Raw genomic sequence first — 27,543 nt, 5'->3', positions numbered from 1 at the left:
AAAAGAAGAGGAAGAAGTAAAAAAGAGGAGAAGAAAGAATAGAGATCTCCTCTATTCTTTCTTCTCCACTTATTTTTCTTCTTCTTCCTCTTTTTTTTATCGGGAACGAGGGTCGTCGAGGGACATAGATGTAGTGTCGTCGCTGTCGATATATAGCCCCTCCCGATAGCTTACTATGATTAGGTAGCTTGTTCTACGTTTGGCACTAATATATCCATCTGTCATGTTTGAATAATAATTGCCATGTTGTAAATATTTGTAGAAACTATGGACACCGCCCTAGATGAAGCAACAAAAGAAGCGTTGTTGAGGGACATAATCGTAGAAGGAAGTGATGCCATCTCGTTGTTTCTCAACGAAACCGATGGTCTGGAAGGAGAGGGTGAACAAGCTGGCTACGGTGACCTAATGCCGGTGCAAGAAGAAGAACATGAGGACGGCTCCGGTGACCCAATGCCGGTGCAAGAAGGAGACCGTGATGACGGCTCCGGTGACCGAACCGAGTCCGGCCAGGTATATATATTAGTTAAGCCTATGCTGACTAGCTGATTGATGCATTCATTGTTTTGGTATGTACACATATTAATTAAGTCTTTGTTCTTTTTTCTAGCCCTCCGAATCGAGCACAACTTCGGTAAAGAGACGAGGCCCGAAGAAAAGGTTGAGCTCGGATGAAAAGTTTGAGATCATAGCAATCGCGCCCGACGGCCAACCTATTGAACCCCTCCGGACAAAGAGCGCATTTGTTGCTCAGTGCGGGGTTCTGGTTAGGGACAAGATCCCGATAAGCATCCAACAATGGTTTAAGCCGGCTACAGAAGACCCTGAGGTGTCTTATGTCAATGATATGCAGAAAAATGATCTTTGGACTGAGCTGAAGTCAAATTGCACCCTACCGCCTGAGGATAATCCAGAGAACCCAGTTAAAGAGAAATTAATCAAGTCTTTTGCTCTGAAGAGGATGGCAGAACTATTCAGGAGGTGGAAGAAAGAGCTGAATAAGTTTGTCGAAAATAATGAGACACCAGAATTCAAGGGCAGATATGAGAAGATCAGAGATCACTGGCCCGCATTTGTGGCCCACAAGACATCAGAAAAGAGTAAGAAGATGTCGGCGACAAACAAGAAAAATGCTGCGAAGAAGAAGCTTCACCATCGCACGGGGTCAGGTGGCTACCTCGTAGCCCGGCCTAAGTGGTCCAAGAGTGAGAATGATCTGGTTCATAAAGGGATCGAACCAGAGACAAATAACTGGCCAGACCGTTGCCGGACTTGGTTCTTCGGGGCTGGCGGAACCCTGGACCCTGAAACAGGGAAGTGCATTTGGACGAACGATCAAATGGACATACCAGTCAGTAAGCTTAAGCAGTATATCGAAGCAGCGCAGGAAGGGACGTTCTTTCCAGACAGAGAGAACGACGAGCTCACAATGGCCCTCGGGAATCCTGAGCACCCTGGACGGACACGAGGCATGCCAGGCTCCGTTCCGTGGAAGGTTGGGTTTCCGGACGCAGGCGGTTACAAATCCCATGAGAGGAGGAAAAAAGTGCAGCAGACCCAAATGCAGGCGCTGCAAGCAAGGGTGGACGCGATAGAGGAACGAGAAGCAAATCGCAGCAAACGTACTGCCGAAGCCTCCCCCGAAGCTACCCCGCCATCTCAGCGCAGAAGCAGCGTGGCTTCCACCGAGCTGCTTCAGCCAGAGCATGCCTTGACGGCTCCTGCCAGCTATCCCGTGGATGCTATCACGGAGTCTCAAAATTGCCACCTTATGACGCAATGGATGAATTTGAAGGTCAAGGCGGCTGTTGGCTCTGTTTATCCTACTGAACCCGGCGCAACTTTTCACTGCCGGCCGATTCCAGAAGGATATGCTAGGGTGATGGTGGATGAGATAACGGAGGGATTTGAGGACCTCCAGCTTGACCACCCTACCGGTGAAGGGGAGACTCGGCTGGGGTCTGCTTTGAAGACTCCATGCCTATGGCGGAAGGAGCTCATCAACCTTCCGAACTGGACGCCCCCGCCTCCTCCTCCTCCTCCGGCGAGTCAGGGCACTCCGCCTCCTCCTCCGGCGAGTGACGATCAGGGCCCTCGGCCGGCTCCTTCTCCGGCGCGTGGCGGCACTCCGCCTCCTTCTCCGCCTGCGCCGACGCGCCCGAGCAGCCAGCCTCCTCCTTCTCCGCCTCGTCAGCAAGGGCGGAAGAGACCTGCCGCCGCTCCAGCTGCTCCGGCGTGTCGTAGTCCTTCTCCTCCGCCGCTTAAGCAAGTAAAGAAGACAACCACGACGTCTGCTCGGTCGGCGTCTAGCAGTACAACCAGAGGCGGGAGGACATACAGATTCGGTCCTTCTCTGAAGACTCCAGAGAAGTTACCATACGAGAGGACCCAGGAGGAGAACGCCGAGATCGCGCGAGAAGAAGTGAAGAAATTCTTTGAAGGGGTGAAAGCAAAGAAACATCCACCTCCGGAGGAGAAGGTAGATCGGGTGAAAGTGAAGCGCACTCTGGCTGCCCTGACAAAACCACCGAAGTCTGATCTGCCGAAAGGAAACTATGACCGCATTATTGGAAAAGAATTTGCCGAAGCGGAGCGGTCGGGAAGTACTGTCAGTGATCAAAGGCTGAAAGAACGACGAGCTGGGAAACAAATTGCCCAGCTCGGCGAACAAGCGAAGCAATCGTGCCCCCCGCTCAAGGTGCCTAGCCACAACGTCAATAATGATCCGAGGATGGTGCCCGGTTATAGCAATCTTGCAGATTACCTGCCCAACGAAGTACATTATGAACCCATGGACGTGCAGATACAAAGATACGAGTACGGGAAGCCTCTCGTCAAAGATGAAAGATCTCTATCAACGATGATGCGAAGATTGCATGATTGGTACTTGAAAATCTGCAGAGACTCTGGGGGGAGGAGTACTTTGTATGCGAGAGTTAAACCGGAGCATGACCTCGTTGGAATTGATCTGTTGCCTGTTCCATTTGAGGAGTTCTATCAGTTTTTTAATCAATTGGCCCTCGATAAAACAACGGTCGCCTGCTACTGTCTGTAAGTAGTACTATTTCTGTCATTAAGTTTCTCTATATAGCTTAGCTCTTTCATTGCATGTATTTATAATCATCCTCACTATATTATGCAGATTGAAGATCGTCGGATTGAAGAAAAGACAAGTCGGTGATATTGGGTTCATTAACACATATCTCATAGATGCAACTCAGGTTAAACTTCATGCCGCAGCTACCGAGGCCAGCTTGCTACGATCGTTCGTAATAAATCAAAACAAAGATATAATACTCTTTCCTTACAATTTCAGGTGAGTGTTACTGTCTTGTGCGTATTCGATTTCCCTTATATATTAGTCAAGGTTATAGTAATGTAATTGATGAGTTATGCATGTGTGTGCAGTTACCACTATATTCTCCTAGAGATTAAGCTTGAGCAGGGAGTAGTAACCGTCTTGGACTCTAAACGAAAAGATCCCAAGGAGTATGCGGACATGACTGAAATCCTCAAGAAGTAAGTTAAATCGATCATTATCCACTATATCAGCAACTTTGTTCATTTCCTGATATCAAGTAATTGTTTTCTTTGTCCGGCAGGGTTTGGAGAAAATTCACCAAAACAGTTCCGGGACTGCCGAAGGAGCTGGAATTTAGACACCCGAAAGTAAGTACTATAGTAGCATGTTCCGCGCATCTCCTAGTGATTCAAGCGCTAGTTTCATCAATACCATTTAGCATTCTTGCTTATCAGTTTGATTGACCTCTATTTCTTGTAAAGTGGTTGTGGCAGGAACAAGGGAATGATTTCTGTGGATACTACATCTGCGAGTCCATCCGCCACACGACCTGTGAGCTGGGCGGGTACTCTAACGAACAATATGAAGTACGTAAATAACAACATTCACAATTTTATTTTATTACCATCATTTGTGTTGAGTTTCATTCATTTATATATATATATATATATATATATGTATTGACCCCCTTCTTCAAATTAGATGTTTCGGAAGCGGGATGAACTCCTAGCACCAGCTCGCATGCGAGCAATTCAAGAGGAATTGGCGGCATTCTTTCTTGACCACGTGTTCCCTGAAGACGGAGAATTCTATGTGGACCCTGAGTCCGTATGATTATATTTGTAAGAGATAATTATTGTATATATGTAGCCGGTAGTGTCAGATAGATATACGAGAACTTGTTGTTCGACCAATCTCTCGGAGAAGGAGAGGTGGTCGATATCACTTCTCTCTGTATATATGCATATATGTTCATGACGACCTTTTGTTTCCTTCGTTTGCTTACTAGCTAGCTAGCGTGTCTAGTCCTCTCTATATACGTATGTATAGTACGTAGCGTCGACCAAGCACGGACATAACAGAGGACACTTCTCTCTATTAATTATAACTAGCTAACACAATATATGAAACACCTAAATTAACCCCCCAAAACCCCCAACCCCCCCCCCCCCCCCCCCATTTCAAAAAAAAAAACAAAAACCCCAGCCACACAAGTGCTGACGTGTGGATGCCTATTGGTCCCGGTTGGTGCCACCAACCGGGACCAAAGGGTCTCCTGACTGGGCTCTGCGCACTGCCCACGTGGAGGGCCTTTAGTCCCGGTTCTGGATTGAACCGGGACTAAAGGGGGGAGGTATTAGTACCGACACTTTAGTCCCGGTTCCGGAACCGGGACTATAGGCCCTTTTTCTACCAGTGGGGTAGAGTACTTTGCAACAAATTGAAATACATATGAAACATTATTTACTACGGAAAAATAGGGATTATTCCTAAAATAGGGGGTTTAATTGCTCATAAATCCCACAATATTTAGCGCCAGATTATTAGTTGCCAGAGAAAACAAACGCAGGCATCCTGACATGCAGAAGCGGTCCACCTAATCTCTCGCCTGGACTTAGTAGCAGATCGTGTAACTGAACTGGGGGTTTATCCATACGTTTGCACTCTACTTGAGACAATTGAGAAATGCAAGGAAACAAATTGATGCGCTTAATTGCATCCCAAAATATATTTAGGAAGAACTTAATGTGACTTGTTTTTACGGGTGAGAACTTAATGTCACTTTAATCCATCCTCTATAAAATGCTACTCCGAATATGTCAATGGCACCACCATCATCCATCACCAACCATCTGCTCCATTGTTTTCCGTGCCCATCGATCGACCACATCTTCTTACCTAGCTGGTCAGATCCAGACCAGATCAGATGAGGAGGTCTAAAGTGCTGCTGCTCTTCGCCATCGCCTTGATCATGATCTCATCCGGTGCGTGCATCTGCATATGCATGGTCGATCATGTGCTATATAGTAAGTATGTATCCACTAAGTATATTTTGTATGCATGCAGGTGCGGATGCATGGTGTAAATATGATGCCGTCCTTCCGAAGCACTTTTGCAAGCAAGAAGGGTGCCTGGCCAACTGCCAGAAGCATCTGCAGGAGTACGTGTGCCCGGACTGCATCACGCTCGAGTCCGCCGCCTGCATGAATGATGGCTCGCTTGCGCCCTTGGACGGAGCTTGCTACTGCCACATCTGCTCCAAGGATTAGTCCATCCTTACTAATTTCCATACATCTGCTCATCAGTGGATACCCTGTCCATGTTACGGACATGCATATGCAAAATGCAGAGCTAATTCTACTTATTCTCGCAATAAAACTCTAGCTAATTCTGAGCAAAATGTTGAGTTTTATTTTCCTTTTGCAGTGGGTTACAATCAGTTTCACGTAATCTAATGACCTCTCGCAATAAAAATCTAGTCAATTCTGAGCAAATTGTAGAGTTAATTCTACTTCTTGCAATAAAACTCTAGTTAATTCAGAGCAAAATTTAGAGTTTTTTTTGCGGGGGTTACAATCAGTTTCACATAATCTAGTGACTTCTCGCAATAAGACACTAGTGGCATAGAATAGTCCAGAAATACTTTCTGACGGCTGGTTGGCCACAACTATGGCTGTGTGCATCACAAGGATTAAAAAGTTGATGGTTCCAACCTCTTTTTTCTGAAACAATTGCTTTCTGAAAAGCCATTGCTTAACAAAATATCAGATAATTCTGAAGTCGATCCCCACTAAATGTGCTATAGCAAATTAGAATTCCTTAGATGCTTAATACCCTATCTGTCTTAATTGTGGGGTCACATGTCACTTTTTTCTCTTCTAGTTTAACCCCTCAAACCAGGTGAGAGAAGTGAGAAATATTCTTTTATACCTTATTGCTTATTCTTTTTTTTTGATGGGAAGGCCTACATGGCTAGCTTTATTTATCAATGACTGCTACATCGTCCAGAAGAAGATTTACAATAAAATTCGGTGGTGCATCAACCCACACAGACCGATTGTTTACACTCCCCCACCTAGCTAGCTCATGAGCAACTGCATTTGACTCACGATTACAATGCTTTATGGAAACCTTCCCAAAATCTTGCAAAAGGTTCATGCACTCCTCCAGAATAGGTGCCGCCACCATGCCTTGGCCTTCATTCTCCTTTATGGCATCTGTAACAATAATATTGTCCATCCTTACTAACACATTGTTGCGTCCCAAATTATGGAGAAACTTGAGGCCTTCTCTCAGTGCAGCCGCCTCTGCGCAAACCACATCAACTACATGAGTTAGTTTTGCCGTGGCTGCTCCAATGAAGTTACCGCGGTTGTCTCGCACTATGGCTCCACATCCTCCTGATTGTTTGACCACATAAAATGACGCATCCACATTCAGGACCTGTTGATTTGCAAGAACCACCGGCCACTTATTCAGTCTACGGGAGCTCTTCGTTTTCCCAGTAGCACGGACGAAGTTCAGAGTTACAGCTTGGATCGCCATCGCTGTCCGCTGAGGATTTAGGATTGTTTCTCTGCAAACAAATTGTCTGCGCTGCCACCGTAGATACCAACAGGTCGCCGCTATAACCTCGGGCAAGTAAACTCCATCCGTGTACGCCCCCTGATGTTCATCATCGCAAAGAATAAAGTCGAGTGTACCTGCCCCAGTCCGATTGGTGCTATCTCCTGAAACCAAAGGATCATGTCCGAGCGCAGTCCAGACTGCCCGACCTCTGTTGCAAGTAAACAACGCATGACAAACATCTTCTGCTCCTTCTGTACAGAATGGGCAGTGTGACCTACTGCCTATATGACGATTTGCGAGCACACTATAACACAAGATTGCATTGTGTAAGCATTTCCAGATGAATATCTTGACTTTAGCTGGTAGTTTCAGTTGCCACATTTTCCTCCATACAGGGTGTGGGTTTGAGCCACTCTGGTATGTTTTCCTCTCCTCTTCCTTAATATAAGTATCTTCCCATAGTTTGTGGTAAGCTGAGCAAACTGAAAACCGACCATTCTTGTTTAGGTGCCACGCCACAAAGTCTTCTGTAGCTTGCTGGAATAAGGGAACTTGGTGAATACGTTCTGCATCTATATGCCAGAAATTATCCCGGATTGACTGTTCATCCCATTCTCCCGAATATGGATCAATGAACTCACATACTTTCGAGAGCATCTGACGTCCACGGACAGTAAGAATTTTCCTTGAGGAACTATTAGGGATCCAACAATCTACCCAAATGTTTATTCTTGTTCCGTCCCCCCACTCGCCAAATGTGACCCTTCTTAAAAACTTGGATCCCTGGCCAAATGCTCTGCCATATGAACGAAGAGCCCTTCTTTAGCTCACAGCGGAGTATATCTCCATTCGAGTAGTATCTCGATCTGAGGACTCTTGCACAAAGAGAATCATAATTCTCAATAAGCCTCTGAACCTGCTTTGCTAGCAAGGCCATGTTAGAACTATGTATATCTCTGAAACCCATTCCACTCTTCTCTTTCGGCACACACATCTTCCACCATGCGAACCAATGCATTTTCCTCCGGTCTTCTTCGTCACCCCACCAATAGTGCGACATTACGTCAGTGATCCCCTTGCAAATTTTCTTTGGGAATTTAAACACACTCATCGCATATGTTGGGATGGCTTGGGCCACAGCTTTAATTAACGCTTCTTTACCACCAAAAGAAAGAGTCCGGTCCTTCCGGCCATTGATCATAATTTGAATTCTTTCAATGATATGCTCAAAGCAAGTCACTTTATCCACTCCAGTCATCGAAGGCAGGCCCAAATATTTGTCCGACAATGATTCTGTCATTATGTTGAGGATTTGGCATACCTCTGCCTTAACTTTCACGTCTGTATTCGGACTAAAGAAAATAGAGCACTTTGCCTCACTCACCAAGCGGCCCGATGCTACACAATAATCATTCAGAAGTGATCTCAAAGAATGTGCATTTTGTGGAGTAGCCTTCATCAATATAAGTGAGTCGTCAGCGAATAACAAATGAGATATGACAGGAGAATCACGACACACCTGAACACCATTTAAATTTCCTTCAGCCTCCTCATGGGAAATGAGTGCGGACAGGCCCTCCGCACATAACAGAAACAAAGTACGGAGAGAGGGGGTCGCCCTGGCGTAATCCCCTTGTTGGCATAAAAGGAGTGGTCTCATTGGAGTTAAACCTGACCTTATATTCAACTAAGGTTACATAGGCCATTATTAGCTTCACCCATCTGCTGTCAAAACCATGTTTGATTAGCATTACTTCCAAGAAAGATCATTCAACTCTGTCATACGCCTTGTGCATGTCCAGCTTAACAGCACATGTGCCCACCTTTCCCTTCTTTCTCTTCTTCATTGTATGTGTAAACATTCATAAGCAACTATGACATTATCAGTTATAATTCGACCTGGGACAAATGCGCTTTGGGTCTCACTAATTACATCAGGCAATAACAATTTGAGTCTTGAAGCCAACATCTTTGATATTACCTTGTACACAACATTGCAGAGACTAATCGGTCTGAACTGAGTTATCTTTTCCGGATTGTCCACCTTGGGAATAAGCACTATAGTAGTTGTATTCCACCCCCTCCGGTATCACCCCCGAGTTCACTGCCTGTAGGACCTCACGAACCAAATCATCACCCAAAACCGGCCAAATTGTTTTGTAAAAAATGGCATGCAACCCGTCCGGTCCTGGAGCTTTGAGGTCCCCTATGGAGAAGAGGGCTTTCTTCACCTCTTCCGTTGTATAAGGGGCTAAGAGAGACTCATTCGTATATCTCGTCACCTTCGGTTTCACTTTATTTAAAACATTTACATCCGGTACAGCAACTTCAACGGAAAACAAAACTTGAAAATAATCTGCTATAAGCGACCTCATAGTTTCATTATCCTCTACCCAAACACCATTGTCGTCCCGAAGACGCCTGATGTGATTCCTCTTCTTACATGTTGTAGCAAAGTTGTGGAAGAAATTTGTATTTCTATCCTCGAAGTTGAGCCAGTTTGCTCTACTGCGTTGCACCCAGTTTATTTCTTCCTTCTCCAGCAATTCCTCAATTTCTATAAGTATGGTTCGTTGCCGATCCGCCGCCTCATCAGTAAGGGGGCCCGATCGCAACATCTCAAGCTCAGCCTTCAGTTCTTTTAGCCATTTCTGAGGGGACTTTAGGATTTCCCGGTCCGAAACGTGCATTGCCTCATGTACAGCTGCTATCCGTTCAGCCAAGGATGAGTTGGGGCTTGTCCGCTCACAGGCTTCATTAACTAACTGTACCACGTCGTCCTCCCGTAACCATCTCGCCTCGAATTGTTTTATTCTTGATCTGAAATTGTCCCCCACAACATCCCCTTCTGTATCTTTGAGGATGGGCCTGCGATCAGACTTTGAGTGCTCCGTGTTTGTAATTTTTGCATGCGGTAACAGTAGATGAAACTGTCCGTTACAAACTGCCCGATCTAGCCTCTCACACAGCCTTCTCCTTCTCCAAGTGTATTGATCTCCCACAAGGCCCATATCTTCGAGCTCACATTCCACAAGCGCGTCTCTGAAATTTTGCATCATGTTCACAGGCCTCGGTGGTCCTCCCTCCTTCTCGTGTGAGTACAAGATTTCATTGAAGTCACCTGCAATCACCCATGGGAGACGATCCTGCTGATAGAGGCCTCTGATGCATCCCCATGTGAGGTGTTTATCCTCCCATAAAACCCAGTGAATCTCCAAACCTCATCACCGTCCGACCCCATATTCACGTCTATGAAGTTCTTTGACTTTCCTTTCACAGTAATCTTTATTGGATTGCGCCAGAGTAGGAGCAAGCCCCCACTGCTACCCACACTTTCCACCACCTCCACATGATCCATTTGGATTTTGCTCCGAAGCTTTTCTTCCCTAACTGTGTTCAGATGTGTTTTAGACAGAAAAAACACATCCGCCCCCATTGCTTCTGGACATCCAGAAGCGCCCTTACTGCCGCGACACTGGCCATGCCACGGCAGTTCCAGCATAAGATTTTCATTGCTCCTGGCGAACAACCTCTAAGGGAGTCGCCGATATGGGTTGTGCCGAGCTACCTGTCACTGCTAGGGAAAACCCTAGTAGTAGCGCGGGTTTAATGCCTACTAGTAGGGCGGGACAACGGGAGACATCGCGCTACTAGTAAGGCGCTACAGCTATTCCTTAGCAGTAGCGCGTGCAACACATGCTACTGCTAAGGCATATAGCCGCAGCGTTTGTTCACCCCCGTGCTACTGCTAATATAGCTAGTAGTAGCGTGTTTACTCTCCATCGCTACTAGTATTCTTTTTTCATTTTTTTCATTCTTAGTGTATTTATACGCCGTTATACAAATTTTGGTACTATACCAATTATGAGGTTGTTATATCATTATGTCCATAACAGTATGTCAAATGAAGGTGGATTAGGTTCAAGTGGAGACAACATGTGGTGCATGTCAAAAGTATACTACTAATCCAAACTAGTATACTACTAATCCAAACTTGATTTAGTTGGACTAGTAGTACTTTCGATGTGCACCACATGTTGCCTCCACTTGAATCTAATCCGCCAACACAAGCTATTTAATCATCATCATAGTCATTACCACCAACAATAGCTATTTATTCATCATAGTCATAGTGTACCACATCATCATCTTCAAACTCATTCTAGCTAGCTAATCACCACCAACACTAGCTGCGGTAGCTATCTAATCACCACCAACACTGGCTAATAATAATCATCATAGTCATTACCACCAACACTAGCTATTTAATCATCATAGTCATAGTGTAGCACATCATCATCTTCAAACTCATTTCTAGCTACCTAGTCACTGCTGCTGCTCTCTCTCAGGTAAAGTAGCATAAAACATGTGTAATATTCCTGCTTCATCATGTTGGAGCATGCAGATGAACCTGTCTCCTAATCGTGGGCTGCGCTTCTGGTTGCCGCCCCCTAGTACTTCTCTGCGATCGTTCACAATTTTGCTCCAGTCTTTCACTATTAAGTATTCCTCGCTTATAGAAATCCTGAATGCACTAAAGTGCACTGTAGGATGTCTTGGCCGTAAGCTAACCATTCTCATGTGACCTTTAGTCTTGATCCAATGAGGCACAACATTCATCGGGAGTCCCTGTTGAAGAACATCGTATAGTAATATACTTAGCAATGAAGTTTAGCTTAAAAAATAATGTATGCAAAAGATGCACTAAGGACAAATAGTAAACATTTTACCATCTTTCCTAAATAGATGTGACCTAGTTCAATACGAACACTATTGATCGCACGTTTTGGGTACTAAGATTTTTAAGTCCAAGAAAATAATTTGTCTTGACAATATGAAGATCCTCAAGCCATGAAACATAATGACATATCTCCTCGCAGTTTAGTTCAGCCCCCAGACAGTGGACGGTCATGTCTACCAAGCATCGGACATGTTTGCTTGAATGGAAATAAGCTGTCAATAGAACTTAGTTGTCAACTATTTTTTAATAAACAATATCAAAGACATAAATATGGTTGAGAAACTCACATAATGGTATAACTGGAGGCATCTACACATCGACCCAGATGTCGATATTACCATCAATATCATCTTCCGGATGAATATCAAAGGTGATAACCATATCAGGCTCAAATGCATAAGTGTTGCATAGTGCTTGCCAAGTTTTGCATTCAAATAGGTGTAGGTGTCTGCGTTGTATAATTTTGCGTGGAAAGTATAACCATGCTCGGTCTTCAAGTAAACTCTTTTTACCTCCATAGTAGTTTTCATAGGACTGAAACCTATCTTATCCAAGACAGAAACTCTTGCATGGCAGGGGATACGCTAGTAGAATAGTAAAAAATTTAAATTATAAGTTGAAGCAAATGAAGCAGATGTCATGCTTAATTACGAAAAAAGACTTGTAGTTGTGACTTACTGTATCCACTTCGAAGTACTCGTCCAGCTTGATGCTGAAGCGCCTATCATCATTTAGGAAGATTCTATCGCACAGGCCACACTTGTCTTTGCAGTATTCTCAAATACCGAAATCCTTTTTGAGGTCAGACATTTCCTATGTTCATAGTTGAAACATTAATTCTCTTACAGCGAAATATTAACTGAAAATCGATTGAAGGCAACTACCAGAATACTCAACACACAAATCCGGGGCACTCGATATTTCCTACATATTCTGGCACAAGTCATGCCAAAATTCACGGAATAATCCGGCATGACCTTTGCTAAAATAGGATATATCGAGCGCCTGAAATTTGCCGGAATGGAAATGAATCAACACTCCGGCAAAACATAGGCCACTCGGAGGTGTAACCTGCAAACATGACCGGTCAATTAGTACCTAGGAACTACTGTCCTAATTACCATCTAATTTGATGAACCTAGGGGTGGAAAGTGGTAGCGGATAATCCGAAATATCCTATATTCGTATTCGATCGGATATTCCAATTATCCAACTTAAAAGTCAAATAAGTGGTCGAATTTTACTCGTTTTATGATTAATCTTAGAAATTATTATGCATTACAATAGTGTTTATTCATAAACTTATTTATCATTGACTTATTGTATGTCACAAGTTGAATACTTCATGTCACATAGCTATTGACTAATACACTTAAGCAATATGTCGCAATTATTCGTATCCGTTCCGAATCAAGAAAACATCCGAGCCGCATCCATATCCGGTAACATCCGTATTCGCATTCGTATTCGTTTTGTAAAATATGAAAAGGGAAGTGGTAAGAGCAATATCCGATCCGCATCCGATTCGTTTCCACCCCTAGATGAACCCTAACTAATTTGATGCAATTAAAATTTGAAGAACCCTAGGCAGAGGTAGGGGAGGTGGAGGAGCAAGCGTGCTCACCTAGGGTGCCTACGGCGAGGGAGGGGCAGGCGGCGTCGAGGTTGGGGTCGGGGCTCGGGCGCGCGGCGGAGGGCGCGTCGAGGTCGGGGTTGGGGGCGGCGTCGAGGCCGGGCTTGGGGGCGGCGTCGAATCCGGGGTCGGGGCGGCGTCGAGGGTGTGCGGAGAGCGACGGGAGAGCGCGAGGCGGCCGACGGGCGACGGCGGCGGCGACAACGGAGGAGTTGGGATTTGGAGGAAGTGGTCGTGGGGAAGGACGAACCGCGCGGTTAAGTCGAAAGTAGCAGTAGCGCGTTCCAGGAAGTGCGCTACTGCTAAGTTAGCTATAGCGCGTTCCCTGATATGCGCTACTGCTATTCCTTTCTTATTTTTCCCCTTTTTCATTTATTTTTCTTCTCATTTTATATTTTTCCTTTACCCTTTTCCTATTTCTTTCATTTTCATTTACTTTTCTATTTGCTTTCCATTTAATTTTATTTTCTTTAGCAGTAGCGCCTTTATGCATAAACGCGCTGCTACAAAGCAAGTAGCGGTAGCACTGTTCGCACTAGCTTGCTACTATTATGTGTAGCCTATCGGCTTGGCAGTGGGAATTTTAGTAGTAGAGCTTTTATCTTCAGGCGCGCTACTGCTACAATTGTATCTGTAGCGCGGTTAACGCGAACGCGCTATTGGTACTTAGCACTAGCGTGTTTTTTTAACACGTGCTACTGCTAAAGTTCTGTGCATAAGGTTTTTCTTAGTAGTGTGTCTCTGTTGTTGTCCTCATATGTTTCGGGTCTTGATATTTCTATGTGTGCTAAGTTGACTCTTATCCACCAGTGCCTCGGGTCCATTTTCTATCAAGCCAATTTTCTCACTGAGAAAACCTTGCGGTGGTGTATTGTTCCCCGTCAATGCCGTACCACGGTCATCTATACGTCTCAGCGAACCATCATGTCCTATGAGCCTCTTCCCTGCCGATGGTACAACCACCCATGAGGTCTGGGGAATTGTTGCATCAATGTCCATAGTGTTTCTCTCAAAAGGGTTGGGATCACCCGGGTTACCCCCTGCCCCTTCCAGACCTCCCACCTCTACCATAATTTCCTTCACGGCTTCTTTGCTGCCCCCTCCCTGTTCCATATCCATTAGGAGGCTCATCATAATTGACAAGGAGCCATTCGCCCCACTCACAATCTTCTGGCCTGTGTACACGATCCCTGCATTCTGTCACCACATGCCCGACTAGGCCACAAAAATCGCAAAATTCAGGCAATTTTTCGTACTCCATAGGGTACCTCTTACTTTCCTTTAGGGTTAGCAGGAGAAATCGTACCAGAGGGGTATCGAGCATAAGATGAATACGAGCACGCAAATATTTTGTGGGATTGATGCGGCCTTCGTTTACAATCACCTTTATCGGTGGGATTCCCACCTTCCTAACTATCTTCTCCGCTATCTCCTTCTTCATAAGACCATCACGGATACCCATGATGCGAGCCCACACCGGGATGCGATCAAGCTTGTACTCATCAACATGTGTTATTCCATCGTACTCCTTCATGACAACAACTGTGTTCCTGAAGATCCATGGACCATCATTAATTCTTCCCATAGGTTTCTTAATGGTAGAATCCGCAAGGTGCAAATTTAAAGAACAGTCATCAAATTCACTGAAACACATCACACAAAGTTTTTGAAATCGTGGAAACACTAGCACCCAAATCACACAAAGCGTAGCATTCATGATCTTTAATCTTAATTTTAATAGTAGGTTCCCACTCATCATAAAGTTTTCTAGGGATAGAAACTTCTAATTCAAGTTTTTCTTGATAAGATTGCATTAAAGCATCAATGATGTGCTTAGTAAAAGCTTTATTTTGATCACAAGCATGAGGAGAATTTAACACGGATTGCAACAAGGAAATAGAATCTATTAAAGAACAATTATCATAATTAAATTTCTTGAAATCCAAAATAGTGGGTTCATTGCTACCTAAAAACTCCGAATCATTGGGACGCCTTTTAACTAAAGTTGACTCATCTCCAGTACCATCTTTATCAAGATTCATATTGGAAAACAAAGATTTAATAGGAGACACATCAATCACTTTTAGATCTTCATCATTATTACCTTGAAAACTAGAAGAACACACTTTTACAAAGCAATCTTTTTTAGCACACATCCTAGCGGTTCTTTTCTTGCACTCATCAATGAAAATTCTCATAGATTTGAGAAACGCATTGATATCATGCTTAGGTGCCACTACTAGGAAAAGGGCTACTAATGGCGCACCAGTTTTGCCCACTAATGGCGCACTGCACTGCTAGTGCGCCATAGTATCACGCCACTAGTATTTCTTACTAATGGCGCACCAAGCAGTGCGCCATTAGTATAGAACACCATGCACCATTAGTATGCCTCCCAGGAGGCCATATTTAACCATGTGCTTTGGCATACTAATGGCGCACTGTTGGGTGATGCGCCATTAGTGTGATTATAACAGTGCGCCATTAGTGTCTTGTGTGGTGCGCAACTAGTATGAATATTAGGGATTTTTTTTCATTTCTGATATTTTCACAGGTTAAAAAATATTAGAGAACTGTCCAGTGATCTACTCCTAGATCACTATTGTACTCCCTTGCCAAAAATAGTGTAGGGTACACAATAGATCTGGTACATAGCATGGCTTATTTTATAGAACCTATGGCCAAGGCATGGGGAATGACTTCCATTCTCTTTCTATCTTTTGCCGTGGTCGGCCTTTGAGTCTTACTCAGTTTCACACCTTGTAACACAGGCAAGAACTCTTTCTTTGACTGTTCCATTTTGAACTACTTCAAAATCTTGTCAAGGTATGTACTTATTGAAAAATTTATCAAGCATCTTGATCTATCTCTATAGATCTTGATGCTCAATATGTAAGCAACTTCACCGAGGTCTTTCTTTGAAAACTCCTTTCAAACACTCCTTTATGCTTTGCAGAATAATTCTACATTATCTCCGATCAACAATATGTCATTCACATATACTTATCAGAAATGCTGTAGTGCTCCCACTTACTTTCTTGTAAATACAGGCTTCACTTCAAGTCTGTATAAACTATATGCTTTGATCAACTTATCAAAGCTTATATTCCAACTCCGAGATGCTTGCACCAGTCCATAGATGGATCGCTCGAGCTTGCATATTTTGTTAGCACCTTTAGGATTGACAAAACTTTCTTGTTGCATCATATACAACTCTTCTTTAATAAATCCATTAAGGAATGTAGTTTTGTTTATCCATTTGCCAGATTTCACAAAATGTGGCAATTGCTAAAATGATTCAGACAGACTTAAGCATAGATATGAGTGAGAAACTCTCATCGTAGTCAACACCTTGAACTTGTCGAAAACCTTTTGCGACAATTCTAGCTTTGTAGATAGTAACACTACTATCAGTGCCCGTCTTCCTCTTGAAGATCCATTTATTTTCTATGGCTTGCCGATCATCGGGCAAGTCAACCAAAGTCCACACTTTGTTCTCATACATGGATTCCATCTCAGATTTTATGGCCTCAAGCCATTTCGCGGAATCTGGGCTCATCATCGCTTCCTCATAGTTCGTAGGTTTTTCATGGTCAAGTAACATGAACTCCATAATAGGATTACCGTACCACTCTGGTGCGGAACATACTCTGGTTGACCTACGAGGTTCGGTAGTAACTTGATCCGAAGCTTTCATGATCATCATCATTAACTTCCTCACTAATTGGTGTAAGCATCACCGGAACTGATTTCAGTGATGAACTACTTTCCAATTCGGGAGAAGGTACAGTTACCTTATCAAGTTCTACTTTCCTCCCAATCACTTCTTTTGAGAGAAACTCCTTCTCTAGAAAGGATCCATTCTCAGCAATGAATATCTTGCCTTCGGATCTGTGATAGAAGGTGTACCCAACATTTTCTTTTGGGTATTCTATGAAGACGCATTTCTCTGATTTGGGTTTCAGCTTATCAGGTTGAAACTTTTTCACATCAGCATTGCAAGCTCAAACTTTAAGAAACGACAGCTTAGGTTTCTTGCCAAACCATAGTTCATACGGTGTCAACGGATTTAGATGGTGCCCTATTTAACGTGAATGTAGCTGTCTCTAATGCATAACCCCAAAACAATAGCGGTAAATCAGTAAGAGACTTCATAGATCGCACCATATCTAATAAAGTACGGTTACGGCGTTCAGACACACCATTACACTATGGTGTTCCATGTGGCGTGAGTAGTGAAACTATTTCACATTGTTTTAACTGAAGGCCAAACTCGTAACTCAAATATTTTACTCCTGCGATCATATCGTAGAAACTTTTATTTTTGTTACGATGATTCTCCACTTCACTCTGAAATTCTTTGAACTTTTTCAAATGTTTCAGACTTGTGTTTCATCAAGTAGATATACTCATATCTGCTCAAATAATCTGTGAAGATCAGAAAATAATGATACCTGCCGCGAGCCTCAATATTCATCGGACCACATACATCAGTATGTATGATTTCCAACAAATCTTTTGCTCGCTCCATTTTTCCGGAGAACGGAGTCTTAGTCATCTTTCCCATGAGGCATGGTTCGCAAGCATCAACTGATTCATAATCAAGTGATTCCAAAAACCCATCAGCATGGATTTTCTTCATGCGCTTTACACCAATATGACCTAAACAGCAGTGCCACAAATAAGTTGCACTATCATTACTAACTTTGCATCTTTTGGCTTCAATATTATGAAAATGTGTATCACCACAATCGAGATCCAACAAACCATTTTCATTGGGTGTATGACCATAGAAGGTTTTATTCATGTAAACAGAACAACAATTATTCTCTAACTTACATGAATAACCGTATTGCAATAAACATGATCCAATCATATTTATGCTCAACGCAAACACTAAATAACATTTATTTAGGTTTAACACTAATCCCGAAAGTATAGGGAGTGTGCGATGATGATCATATCAATCTTGGAACCATTTCCAATACACATCGTCACATCACCCTTGACTAGTCTTTGTTCATTCTGCAACTCCCATTTCGAGTTACTATTCTTAGCAACTGAACTAGTATCAAATACTGAGGTATAGCTATAAACACTAGTAAAGTACACATCAATAACATGTATATCAAATATACCTATGTTCACTTTGCCATCCTTCTTATCCGCCAATTACTTGGGGTAGTTCCGCTTTCAGTGACCAGTCCCTTTGCAGTAGAAGCACTCAGTATTAGGCTTAGGTCCAGACTTGGGTTTTTTCACTTGAGCAACAACTTGCCTGCCGTTATTCTTGAAGTTCCCCTTTCTTCCATTTGCCCTTTTCTTGAAACTAGTGGTCTTTGTCAACCATCAACACTTGATGTTTTTCTTGATTTCTACCTTCGTCGATTTCAGCATCACGAAGAGCTTGGGAATTACTTTTGTCATCCCTTGCATATTATAGTTCATCACTAAGTTCTAGTAACTCGGTGATAGTGACTAGAGAACTTTGTCAATTACTCTCTTATCTGGAAGATTAACTCCCACTTGATTCAAGCAATTGTAGTACTTAGACAATCTTAGCACATGCTCATTGCTCGAGCTATTCTCCTCCATCTTTTAGCTATAGAACTTGTTGGACACTTCATATCTCTCAACTCGGGTATTTGCTTGAAATATTAACTTCAACTCCTGGAACATCTCATCGTCCATGACGTTCAAAACGTCTTGAAGTCCCGATTCTAAGCCGTTTAAGCATGGTGCACTAAACTATCAAGTAGTCATCATATTGAGTTAGCCAAACGTTCATAACGTCTGCATCTGCTCCTATAATAGGTCTGTCACCTAGCGGTGCATCAAGGACATAATTCTTCTGTGCAATAATGAGGAAAATCCTCAGATCACGGACCAAATCCGCATCCTTGCTACTAACATCTTTCAACTTAGTTTTCTCTAGAAACATATCAAAAATAAAACAGGGGAGCTAAACGCGAGCTATTGATCTACAACATAGATATGCTAATACTACCAGGACCAAGTTCATGATAAATTTAAGTTCAATTAATTATATTACTTCAGAGCTCCCACTTAGAAAGACATCCCTCTAATCTTCTAAGTGATCACGTGATCCAAATCAACTAAACCATAACCGATCATCACGTGAAATGGAGTAGTTTTCACTGGTGAACATCACTATGTTGATCATATCTACTATATGATTCACGCTCGACCTTTCGGTCTCTGTGTTCCGAGGCCATATCTGCATATGCTAGGCTCATCAAGTTTAATCCGAGTATTCTGCGTGTGCAAAACTGGCTTGCACCCGTTGTAGATGGGCGTAGAGCTTATCACACCCGATCATCACGTGGTGTCTGCGCACGACGAACTTTGGCAACGGTGCATACTTAGGGAGAACACTTTTATCTTGAAATTTAGTGAGAGATCATCTTATGATGCTACCGTCAATCAAAGCAAGATAAGATGCATAAAAGATAAACATCACATGCAATCAATATAAGTGATATGATATGGCCATCATCATCTTGTGCTTGTGATCTCCATCTCCGAAGCACCGTCATGATCACCATCGTCACCGACGCGATACCTTGATCTCCATCGTAGCATCATTGTCATCTCGCCAATCTTATGCTTCTACGACTATCGCTACCGCTTAGTGATAAAGTAAAGCATTACAGGGCGATTGCATTGCATACAATAAAGAGACAACCATATGGCTCCTGCCAGTTGCCGATAACTCGGTTACAAAATATGATCATCTCATACAATAAAATTTAGCATCATGTCTTAACCATATCACATCACAACATGCCCTGCAAAAATAAGTTAGACGTCCTCTACTTTGTTGTTGAAAGTTTTACGTGGCTGCTACGGGCTTAGCAAGAACCGTTCTTACCTACGCATCAAAACCACAATGATAGTTTGTCAAGTTGATGCTGTTTTAACCTTCACAAGGACCGGGCGTAGCCACACTCGGTTCAACTAAAGTTGGAGAAACTGACACCCGCCAGCCACCTGTGTGCAAAGCACGTCGGTAGAACCAGTCTCGCGTAAGCATACGCGTAATATCGGTTCGGGCCGCTTCATCCAACAATACCGCCGAACCAAACTATGACATGCTGGTAAGAAGTATGACTTATATCGCCCACAACTCACTTGTGTTCTACTCGTGCATATGACATCTACGCATAAAACCAGGCTCTGATAACACTGTTGGGGAACGTAGTAATTTCAAAAAAAATTCTACGCACATGCAAGATCATGGTGATGCATAGAAACGAGAGGGGAGAGTGTTGTCTACGTACCCTCGTAGACCGATAACGGAAGCGCTAGCACAACGCGGTTGATGTAGTCGTACGTCTTCACGATCCGACCGATCAAGTACCGAACGTACGGCACCTCCGAGTTCAGCACATGTTCAGCCCGATGACGTCCCTCGAACTCCGATCCAGCCGAGTGTTGAGGGAGAGTTTCGTCAGCACGACGGCGTGGTGACGATGTTGATGTTCTACCGACGCAGGGCTTCGCCTAAGCACCGCTATGGTAATATCGAGGTGGACTATGCTGGAGGGGGGCACCGCACACGGCTAAAAGATCAAACGATCAATTGTTGTCTCTTTGGGGTGCCCCTGCCCCCGTATATAAAGGAGTGGAGGAGGGGGAGGGCCGGCCCTCTCTATGGCGCGCCCTAGGGGAGTCCTACTACCACCGGGAGTAGGATTCCCCCTTTCCTAGTTGAACTAGGAGCCCTTCCAAGTAGGAGGAGTAGGAGGGAAGGAAAGGGAACGGAAAAGGAGAAGGAGGGAAGGGGGCGCCCCCCCCTCCCTAGTCCAATTCGGACCAGCCCATGGGGAGGGGTGCGGCCACCCTTTGAGGCCTTTCTCTCCTTTCCTGTATGGCCCATTAAGGCCCAATACGAATTCCAGTAACTCCCCGGTACTCCCGAAAATACCAGAATCACTCGGAACCTTTCCGATGTCCGAATATAGTCGTCCAATATATCGATCTTTACGTCTCGACCATTTCGAGACTCCTCGTCATGTCCCCGATCTGATCCGGGACTCCGAACTCCTTCGGTACATCAAAACACATAAACTCATAATATAACCGTCATCGAACTTTAAGCGTGCGGACCCTACGGGTTCGAGAACTATGTAGACATGACCGAGACACGTCTCCGGTCAATAACCAATAGCGGAACCTAGATGCTCATATTTGCTCCCACATATTTTACAAAGATCTTTATCGGTCAAACTGCATAACAACATACGTTGTTCCCTTTGTCATCGGTATGTTACTTGCCCGAGATTCGGTCGTCGGTATCTCAATACCTAGTTCAATCTCGTTACTAGCAAGTCTCTTTACTAGTTCCGTAATACATCATCCCGCAACTAACTCATTAGTTGCAATGCTTGCAATGCTTAAGTGATGTGCATTACCGAGAGGGCCCAGCGATACCTCTCCGATATTCGGAGTGACAAATCGTAATCTCGAAATATGCCAACCCAGCAAGTACCTTTGGAGACACCTGTAGAGCACCTTTATAATCACCCAGTTACGTTGTGACGTTTGGTAGCACACAAAGTGTTCCTCCGGTAAACGGTAGTTGCATAATCTCATAGTCATAGGAACATGTATAATTCATGAAGAAAGCAATAGCAGAATACTAAACGATCGTGTGCTAAGCTAACGGAATGGGTCAAGTCAATCACATCATTCTCCCAATGATGTGACCCCGTTAATCAAATGACAACTCATGTCTATGGTAAGGAAACATAACCATCTTTGATCAACGAGCTAGTCAGTAGAGGCATACTAGTGACAATCTGTTTGTCTATGTATTCACACATGTATTATGTTTCCGGTTAATACAATTCTAGCATGAATAATAAACATTTATCATGATATAAGGAAATAAATAATAACTTTATTATTGCCTCTAGGGCATATTTCCTTCAACTACTATAACAATTATTTCAGGGACGGGGGGTCTCATCAACTATTGAGCTAACTTTGGAAGTCCAAATGCATTATGAATATCAAAGTTTTTCGTTGGCTCATGTTCCATGATAGACTCAGCACACGCAACATTCTGAAGAGGAGGCATTACAATATTGGTAACAATTTTAATTGCGGCCTCTGCAACCAACATGTTGAAGAGACAGTTGATCACATGATCTTCTCATGCCCTTTTAGTTGAAGCTGTTGGGCGAGACTCAACATAGCTTGGCCAACTTTCTCCTGCCGCCTCGGATCTTCTACAAACCACTAAGAAAAGCTGGCCGAACTAGTTCTTCTATGAAACATTTCTGACAGCAGCGTGGAGTATTTGGAAGGAGAGAAACAACCAACACATTAGAGGCCTGACCCCCAGTATTGGATCTTGGCTTAAACGGTTCAAGGAGGACTTGTCTCTTTTACAACATAGGGTGAAAGCAGCACATAGAGCTGCTCTGATCACCTTTTGTACTTCTATTGTATAGCATCCTTCACCTCTTGAACTGGTTGAGCAACCACACATTAGGTTGCACTACTAGGAAAAAGGCTACTAGCAGCGCGGGTACCCGCGCTACTAGTATCGCGCTACAGCTAATAGTTAGTAGTAGCGCGGGTTTAACTTTGTTAGTAGTAGCGTGTGCCACCAACGCTACTGCTATTACTGACCCGCGCTACTACTAACGAAATAGTAGTAGCGTCTCTATAATACAAGCGCTACTAGTATCCTACATACTAGTAGCGCCCAATTTTGTTCCCACGCTACTACTAACTATTTAGGATTTAAAAAAATCGACCAATTCCATTCTATGCATACAATCATTTTATTCTTACAATTACGAAAAAACACAATAGTGATGGAAATGTCCTTATTCCTGATTCAACTATCAAACAATTGCCATATCTAATATCCCACAATTTCTCATACTACCTATCATCACTCCAATAGTAAGAAAAATGAAAAGGAAAAAATCTGCCATTGAAATGTCCTTATTCCTGAGTAATATTCAATGGAACGGTGTAATTGCACTACAGTCTCATGGATTCACTATGCCGCTTCAACATCTCATTATCCCGCAGCGATGGAAATGAGCATCATCAAGGCATATAGATTTTATCAATAAATGGAGAGGAAGCATAATCTCAGATGATACAGGAGACACATGGACTAAGATTCTGATACAATGCGAATATGCACTATAAGTACACATACATTTCAGTTAGAAAAAGATATTTAGTTAAAAAGTGACAAATAACTGAATGCAGTGTATAAATCAGACTAGATAGATAACACTAAGCTTAAATTTTGAATGCAGTTTAAGTACTAGCACCTACTAACTGAATATAGATTTTCCTTAGTGCATTTTCACTAGGAAACTAATCCTAACATATCAACATTTTGATCACCATTATATCCCGTTGTGAATCCAAGGAAATCAACAGTTCTATAAGATATGGCTAGAAAACACTGGACATAACAGAAAGTAGCCACTTCTTTGTTGTGTGGAAAATTTCCCAGGATTACTTCACTATGGACTGGATAAAGAATCAATAAGGACAACACCCACGGTATAACTCTCACCTACTTCTGGGTGAAGAAGAAGGTGGCCACCGGTTCGAAGTACTAGGTGACAGGCACTGGCGGAGCTATGTGTATGGCTGGGGGGTTGTGGCCCGCCCAAGCATAGTAGCTTTTGTGAAGATTTTTTTGGGATGGCATATATTGAGAAAAATAGGGACTTTTACCCCTTCATAAAGCCATATTTTGCCATTGCCCCCCCCCAATGATCCTGTGCTAGCTCCGCCACTAGTGACAGGCATTTCTTCACACATGTTCCAGGTGAAGCCGGGATTTGGCGCCAATTTCCATAGTCGTCATGCGCCTGTCACAAGAGAAAAAACGGAACTACCTTAAATCGCTATACGTTTGGTTTTCTTCCTCAAACATGAACACACAAAAAAAATGTTTGGCTGAAACAGAGTAATCAGCTATATGTTTCTTTCCGCTCCGAAATTGCATAAGGAAATCTTCATCTATCATTTTACTCTATGCTTACTAGCTACAACCTGTTGGATAGAAAAACACCTTCCACCATATGACTGTAGCTTGCCTAAATAACCTCAAAGTAGAAAATGGACGCTCGACACTTGTGGTACAAATTGTAAAATCAATGGTTTTTCCCTTAACCATTACTGTCCCTAAACAACACTTTTTGTTGAGTACAAAATCTGTGACCTAATTAGAACTTGTTCCAATTAGTTAACATGAAAGAATCTACACTGAAAAGGCATAATCAAAGAGCTGGACTTCAGTATAGCAAGATTAAATTCCCAATGGGGAGAGGGTGGGCAGACTGCTCATGTTGCTGACAGGCTAACTTGCACGCGACGTTGGCGGCGCCTATGCATAAGCACGGCCACGACGAGACATCGGCTGCCCAGGAGGCATCGGCCGCGGGATTAAATGCAAAAGAAATGTTTATAAGGTGCTGATAACTCTTTACCAAGCAACCTGATAGAAAATTAATTCTTCTAAGCACCGAGAATAACAAAAAGTTAGTATGCTGTTTGGTCCAATTGGTCAAGGCCCAAAATGCAGGTTAAGACCAACTATATCAACACCTATAAGAACCTCTACCTTATGCATGCCTCTTATGCGACCTTACAAGAATTCCTACAAACATTCATAATTCTCTAGTATAGTACATTGAAATTGGTAGCAAACCAAACGATTCGCGCACAGAACCAATGCATGAGCTCAAACATTCAATCGCTAGCAACCTAGTACAGATAGTTCAGTTCAGCCATTTTTTGTTTCTACGAATGCAGTTCAATCATCAGTGATAGCAGAAGTATTAGGTGACAAGGAGAATCCCTTGCTTGCCACAAACCCATATAGGTGCACAGTAATGGAGATAGATAGATACCGTGCTATTTGTTGAATCCTCATCTTCACGCTCATCGTTGTCGCCATCATCCTCCACCCAGTTGTCGATGTCACTGTCCATTTGTGCCTCTAGAACCCAGTAATATTGCTCAGTGACAACACTAATCTCATGGGGCAACACCTGAAACACAACACAATTGACCAACAAATCGATTAGTGAACATTGAACATCAGGATAGATAGATACATGCATCTAGTAATAGAAGCTGGAAAAACCATGCATGCGGGATTATTAGCAATGCATACCATTGACACGGTGCTGTCGGCCCACTTGACTTGGGCATGCCCATCAACAAGGTCAACAACACGGCCGACCCATGAAAGATCGGTAGCAACGGCATCGTCAGGAGGACATCCTGATGGCGGCCGGCGTACGACGACACGTCCATAGAAAGCATGAAGACCTGGTTGCAATGCCAAGTCGTAGGCGCTCATGGTGTCGATCTCTGTGGCCTCGTCAGGTCTCAACCCCTCTTTGAACCACGACACGCCTATTGTCTGGTCCCCGGAATTCACGCATCGGACAACACCGACGTGCCTCGTCTCAGTCTGACGGCCGCCGATCTGCCGGAATCCACCCGAGAAACATGCAAAATCAAGCACCCAGGACTTGAAGAAGCCGGGTACGAGATACGAGCGGCACCTCAAGCTCGACGAGGGGCTTGCACTGCAGTAGCGCTGCCGGGGGGCCGAGGAAGGCGCAGTCCGACTGCGGGCACGAGCAGGGTATCCACGGGCACACGCGCTTGTGCTCCGCCATGCCGTTATAGGTCCCAGCCGAAGTCCCTGAACATGGGGGTTGAGGGGGAGGAGGCATGCCTGGCAGTGGAGCAGCGCCACGTCCATCCTCACGTCGATCTGCGCCGGCGCCATGGCTTCCTCGGCCGCCACCATGGCTCGATCTGCTCATCGAGGCCGCCACGTGGATTCCCCATCCCCCACCCCCCCTCCCCGCGCACGTCTCCGCTCCCCTGTCCGCTAGCGTCACGAACCCTGGCAACAGATCTATCGGGAGAAGCGACCGCGAGCTGAGGGAGGAGGAGGAGGCGCGGAGCGGCGAGATGTGCGGAGAAGCAGAGGAGGACGCGGATTGGGAGGAGCGGCGGCGTGGGAAAGATTTGGTGGGGCATGGGAGGGAGAGGGACTGGGACGTGCGGATTAGTTGTAGCGCGGGGCACGGGTGCGGTGCTGCTACCACCGTGTTTATACCCACGCTACGGTTGTCAACTTACTAGTAGCGCGGCTTTTATACCCCGCGCTACTACTATGGTCCATCCTGGGGACACGGTGAGGATCACTTAGTAATAGCGTGCGAACGGTAGGCGCGGACTACTACTATTCTCTAGTAGTAGCGTACTGTTTTTACCCGCGCTGCTACTAAGTAGTAGTAGCGTGGGGCTTTTATCCCTAGTTGTTGCTAAGATTCTGTGTATAAGGTTTTCCCTAGTAGTGTTAGGGTGCAACAAAATATGATGTAAAGTAACTGATATGTCTATGTAAACCCCCCACTTATATAGATATATGATATTACAGTAGGGGTTTCCCCCGACTGTCTTCCTTGTCAAAAAAACACCATTTCATTTCTTATGAAACTTCCAACTCCTGTCATTTCAGAAAGAATTCCAATCCATCATGACTAATTTTGAAGTTTATGTCATTAGTTTATCAACTTTATTTTTTATGACTAATTTGGCTTAACTTTATGTAATACTGTTAAGTGATCTGCTGCTGTTTGTGGTACAACTCCTGTTAATTTCAGAACATTGTGACATTACTGCCATTGTGAACAGGGCAAGACCCATCTCAAGGGCCTCTCCAAGGTACACTAGTGTTAATAATAGGCTTACTCTGCTCTAACAAATGGGCCTCTTTTCAAATTACACAGAGGATTGCAGAAAAGTTATACTCCTCATATTCACAGGTTCTGAAACTGAAACAGAGCAAAAACAGAGCACTGCACAAGTAGCCAGTCTGCACTTGCAAATTCACAATTTCATTTGGATCGAGCGGCCGATCCCCACATGGTGAACCAGCTGATGTAGCACTTGCAAACCCACAATAAAAATGATGTCTAGCGGCTGATCCACACAAGCATAATTCAGTAGCACCCACATTGACTTGTAACCTGAAATCTTCAAGCTACTTTCATTTTGTTCTTTGTTCTTCAGTTAACATTGGAGAGTACTATATTTAGTTAACATTGTTCTTTGTGACAAACAGGAATGGAGGAGCACAAGGAGCAGAGGAGCAACTCCTTACAATACCTTCTTCTTCCTGACGAACAGGAGCTCTGGCGGCAGCATGGGCCGATGAGCAGCAACATGGGCAGACGAGCAGCAGCAGTATGGGCAGAGGAGCTC

General features: G+C 43.9%; 1 protein-coding gene and 1 long non-coding RNA gene across 2 annotated transcripts; one reads left to right on the top strand and one right to left on the bottom strand.

The window, feature by feature from the left end:
• The first annotated feature begins 5,145 nt into the window (after positions 1–5,145).
• On the top strand, positions 5,146–5,702 carry LOC147987993 (uncharacterized). Its single transcript, XR_015615340.1, has 2 exons — positions 5,146–5,286; positions 5,369–5,702. It is a non-coding gene; the product is annotated as an uncharacterized LOC147987993 (long non-coding RNA).
• Positions 5,703–6,280: 578 nt separating this feature from the next.
• Positions 6,281–6,847, bottom strand: LOC147987992 (uncharacterized). The gene has a single exon (XM_087542574.1). The coding sequence runs from the start codon at positions 6,845–6,847 to the stop codon at positions 6,281–6,283; it is 567 nt and encodes a 188-aa protein (XP_087398700.1).
• Positions 6,848–27,543: the final 20,696 nt, after the last annotated feature.

This window comes from Triticum urartu, chromosome 2A (genome assembly GCF_056163025.1).
Source record: "Triticum urartu cultivar PI428250 chromosome 2A, HENAU_Tu73, whole genome shotgun sequence".
In the NCBI taxonomy this organism is placed as follows: domain Eukaryota; kingdom Viridiplantae; phylum Streptophyta; class Magnoliopsida; order Poales; family Poaceae; genus Triticum; species Triticum urartu.
This window is presented reverse-complemented; position numbering and strand designations above follow the sequence as displayed.

Bases quoted from the DNA above. Each gene is read 5' to 3' on its own strand.
- LOC147987992 (XM_087542574.1), bottom strand. From the start codon at position 6,847: ATGGCGATCCAAGCTGTAACTCTGAACTTCGTCCGTGCTACTGGGAAA.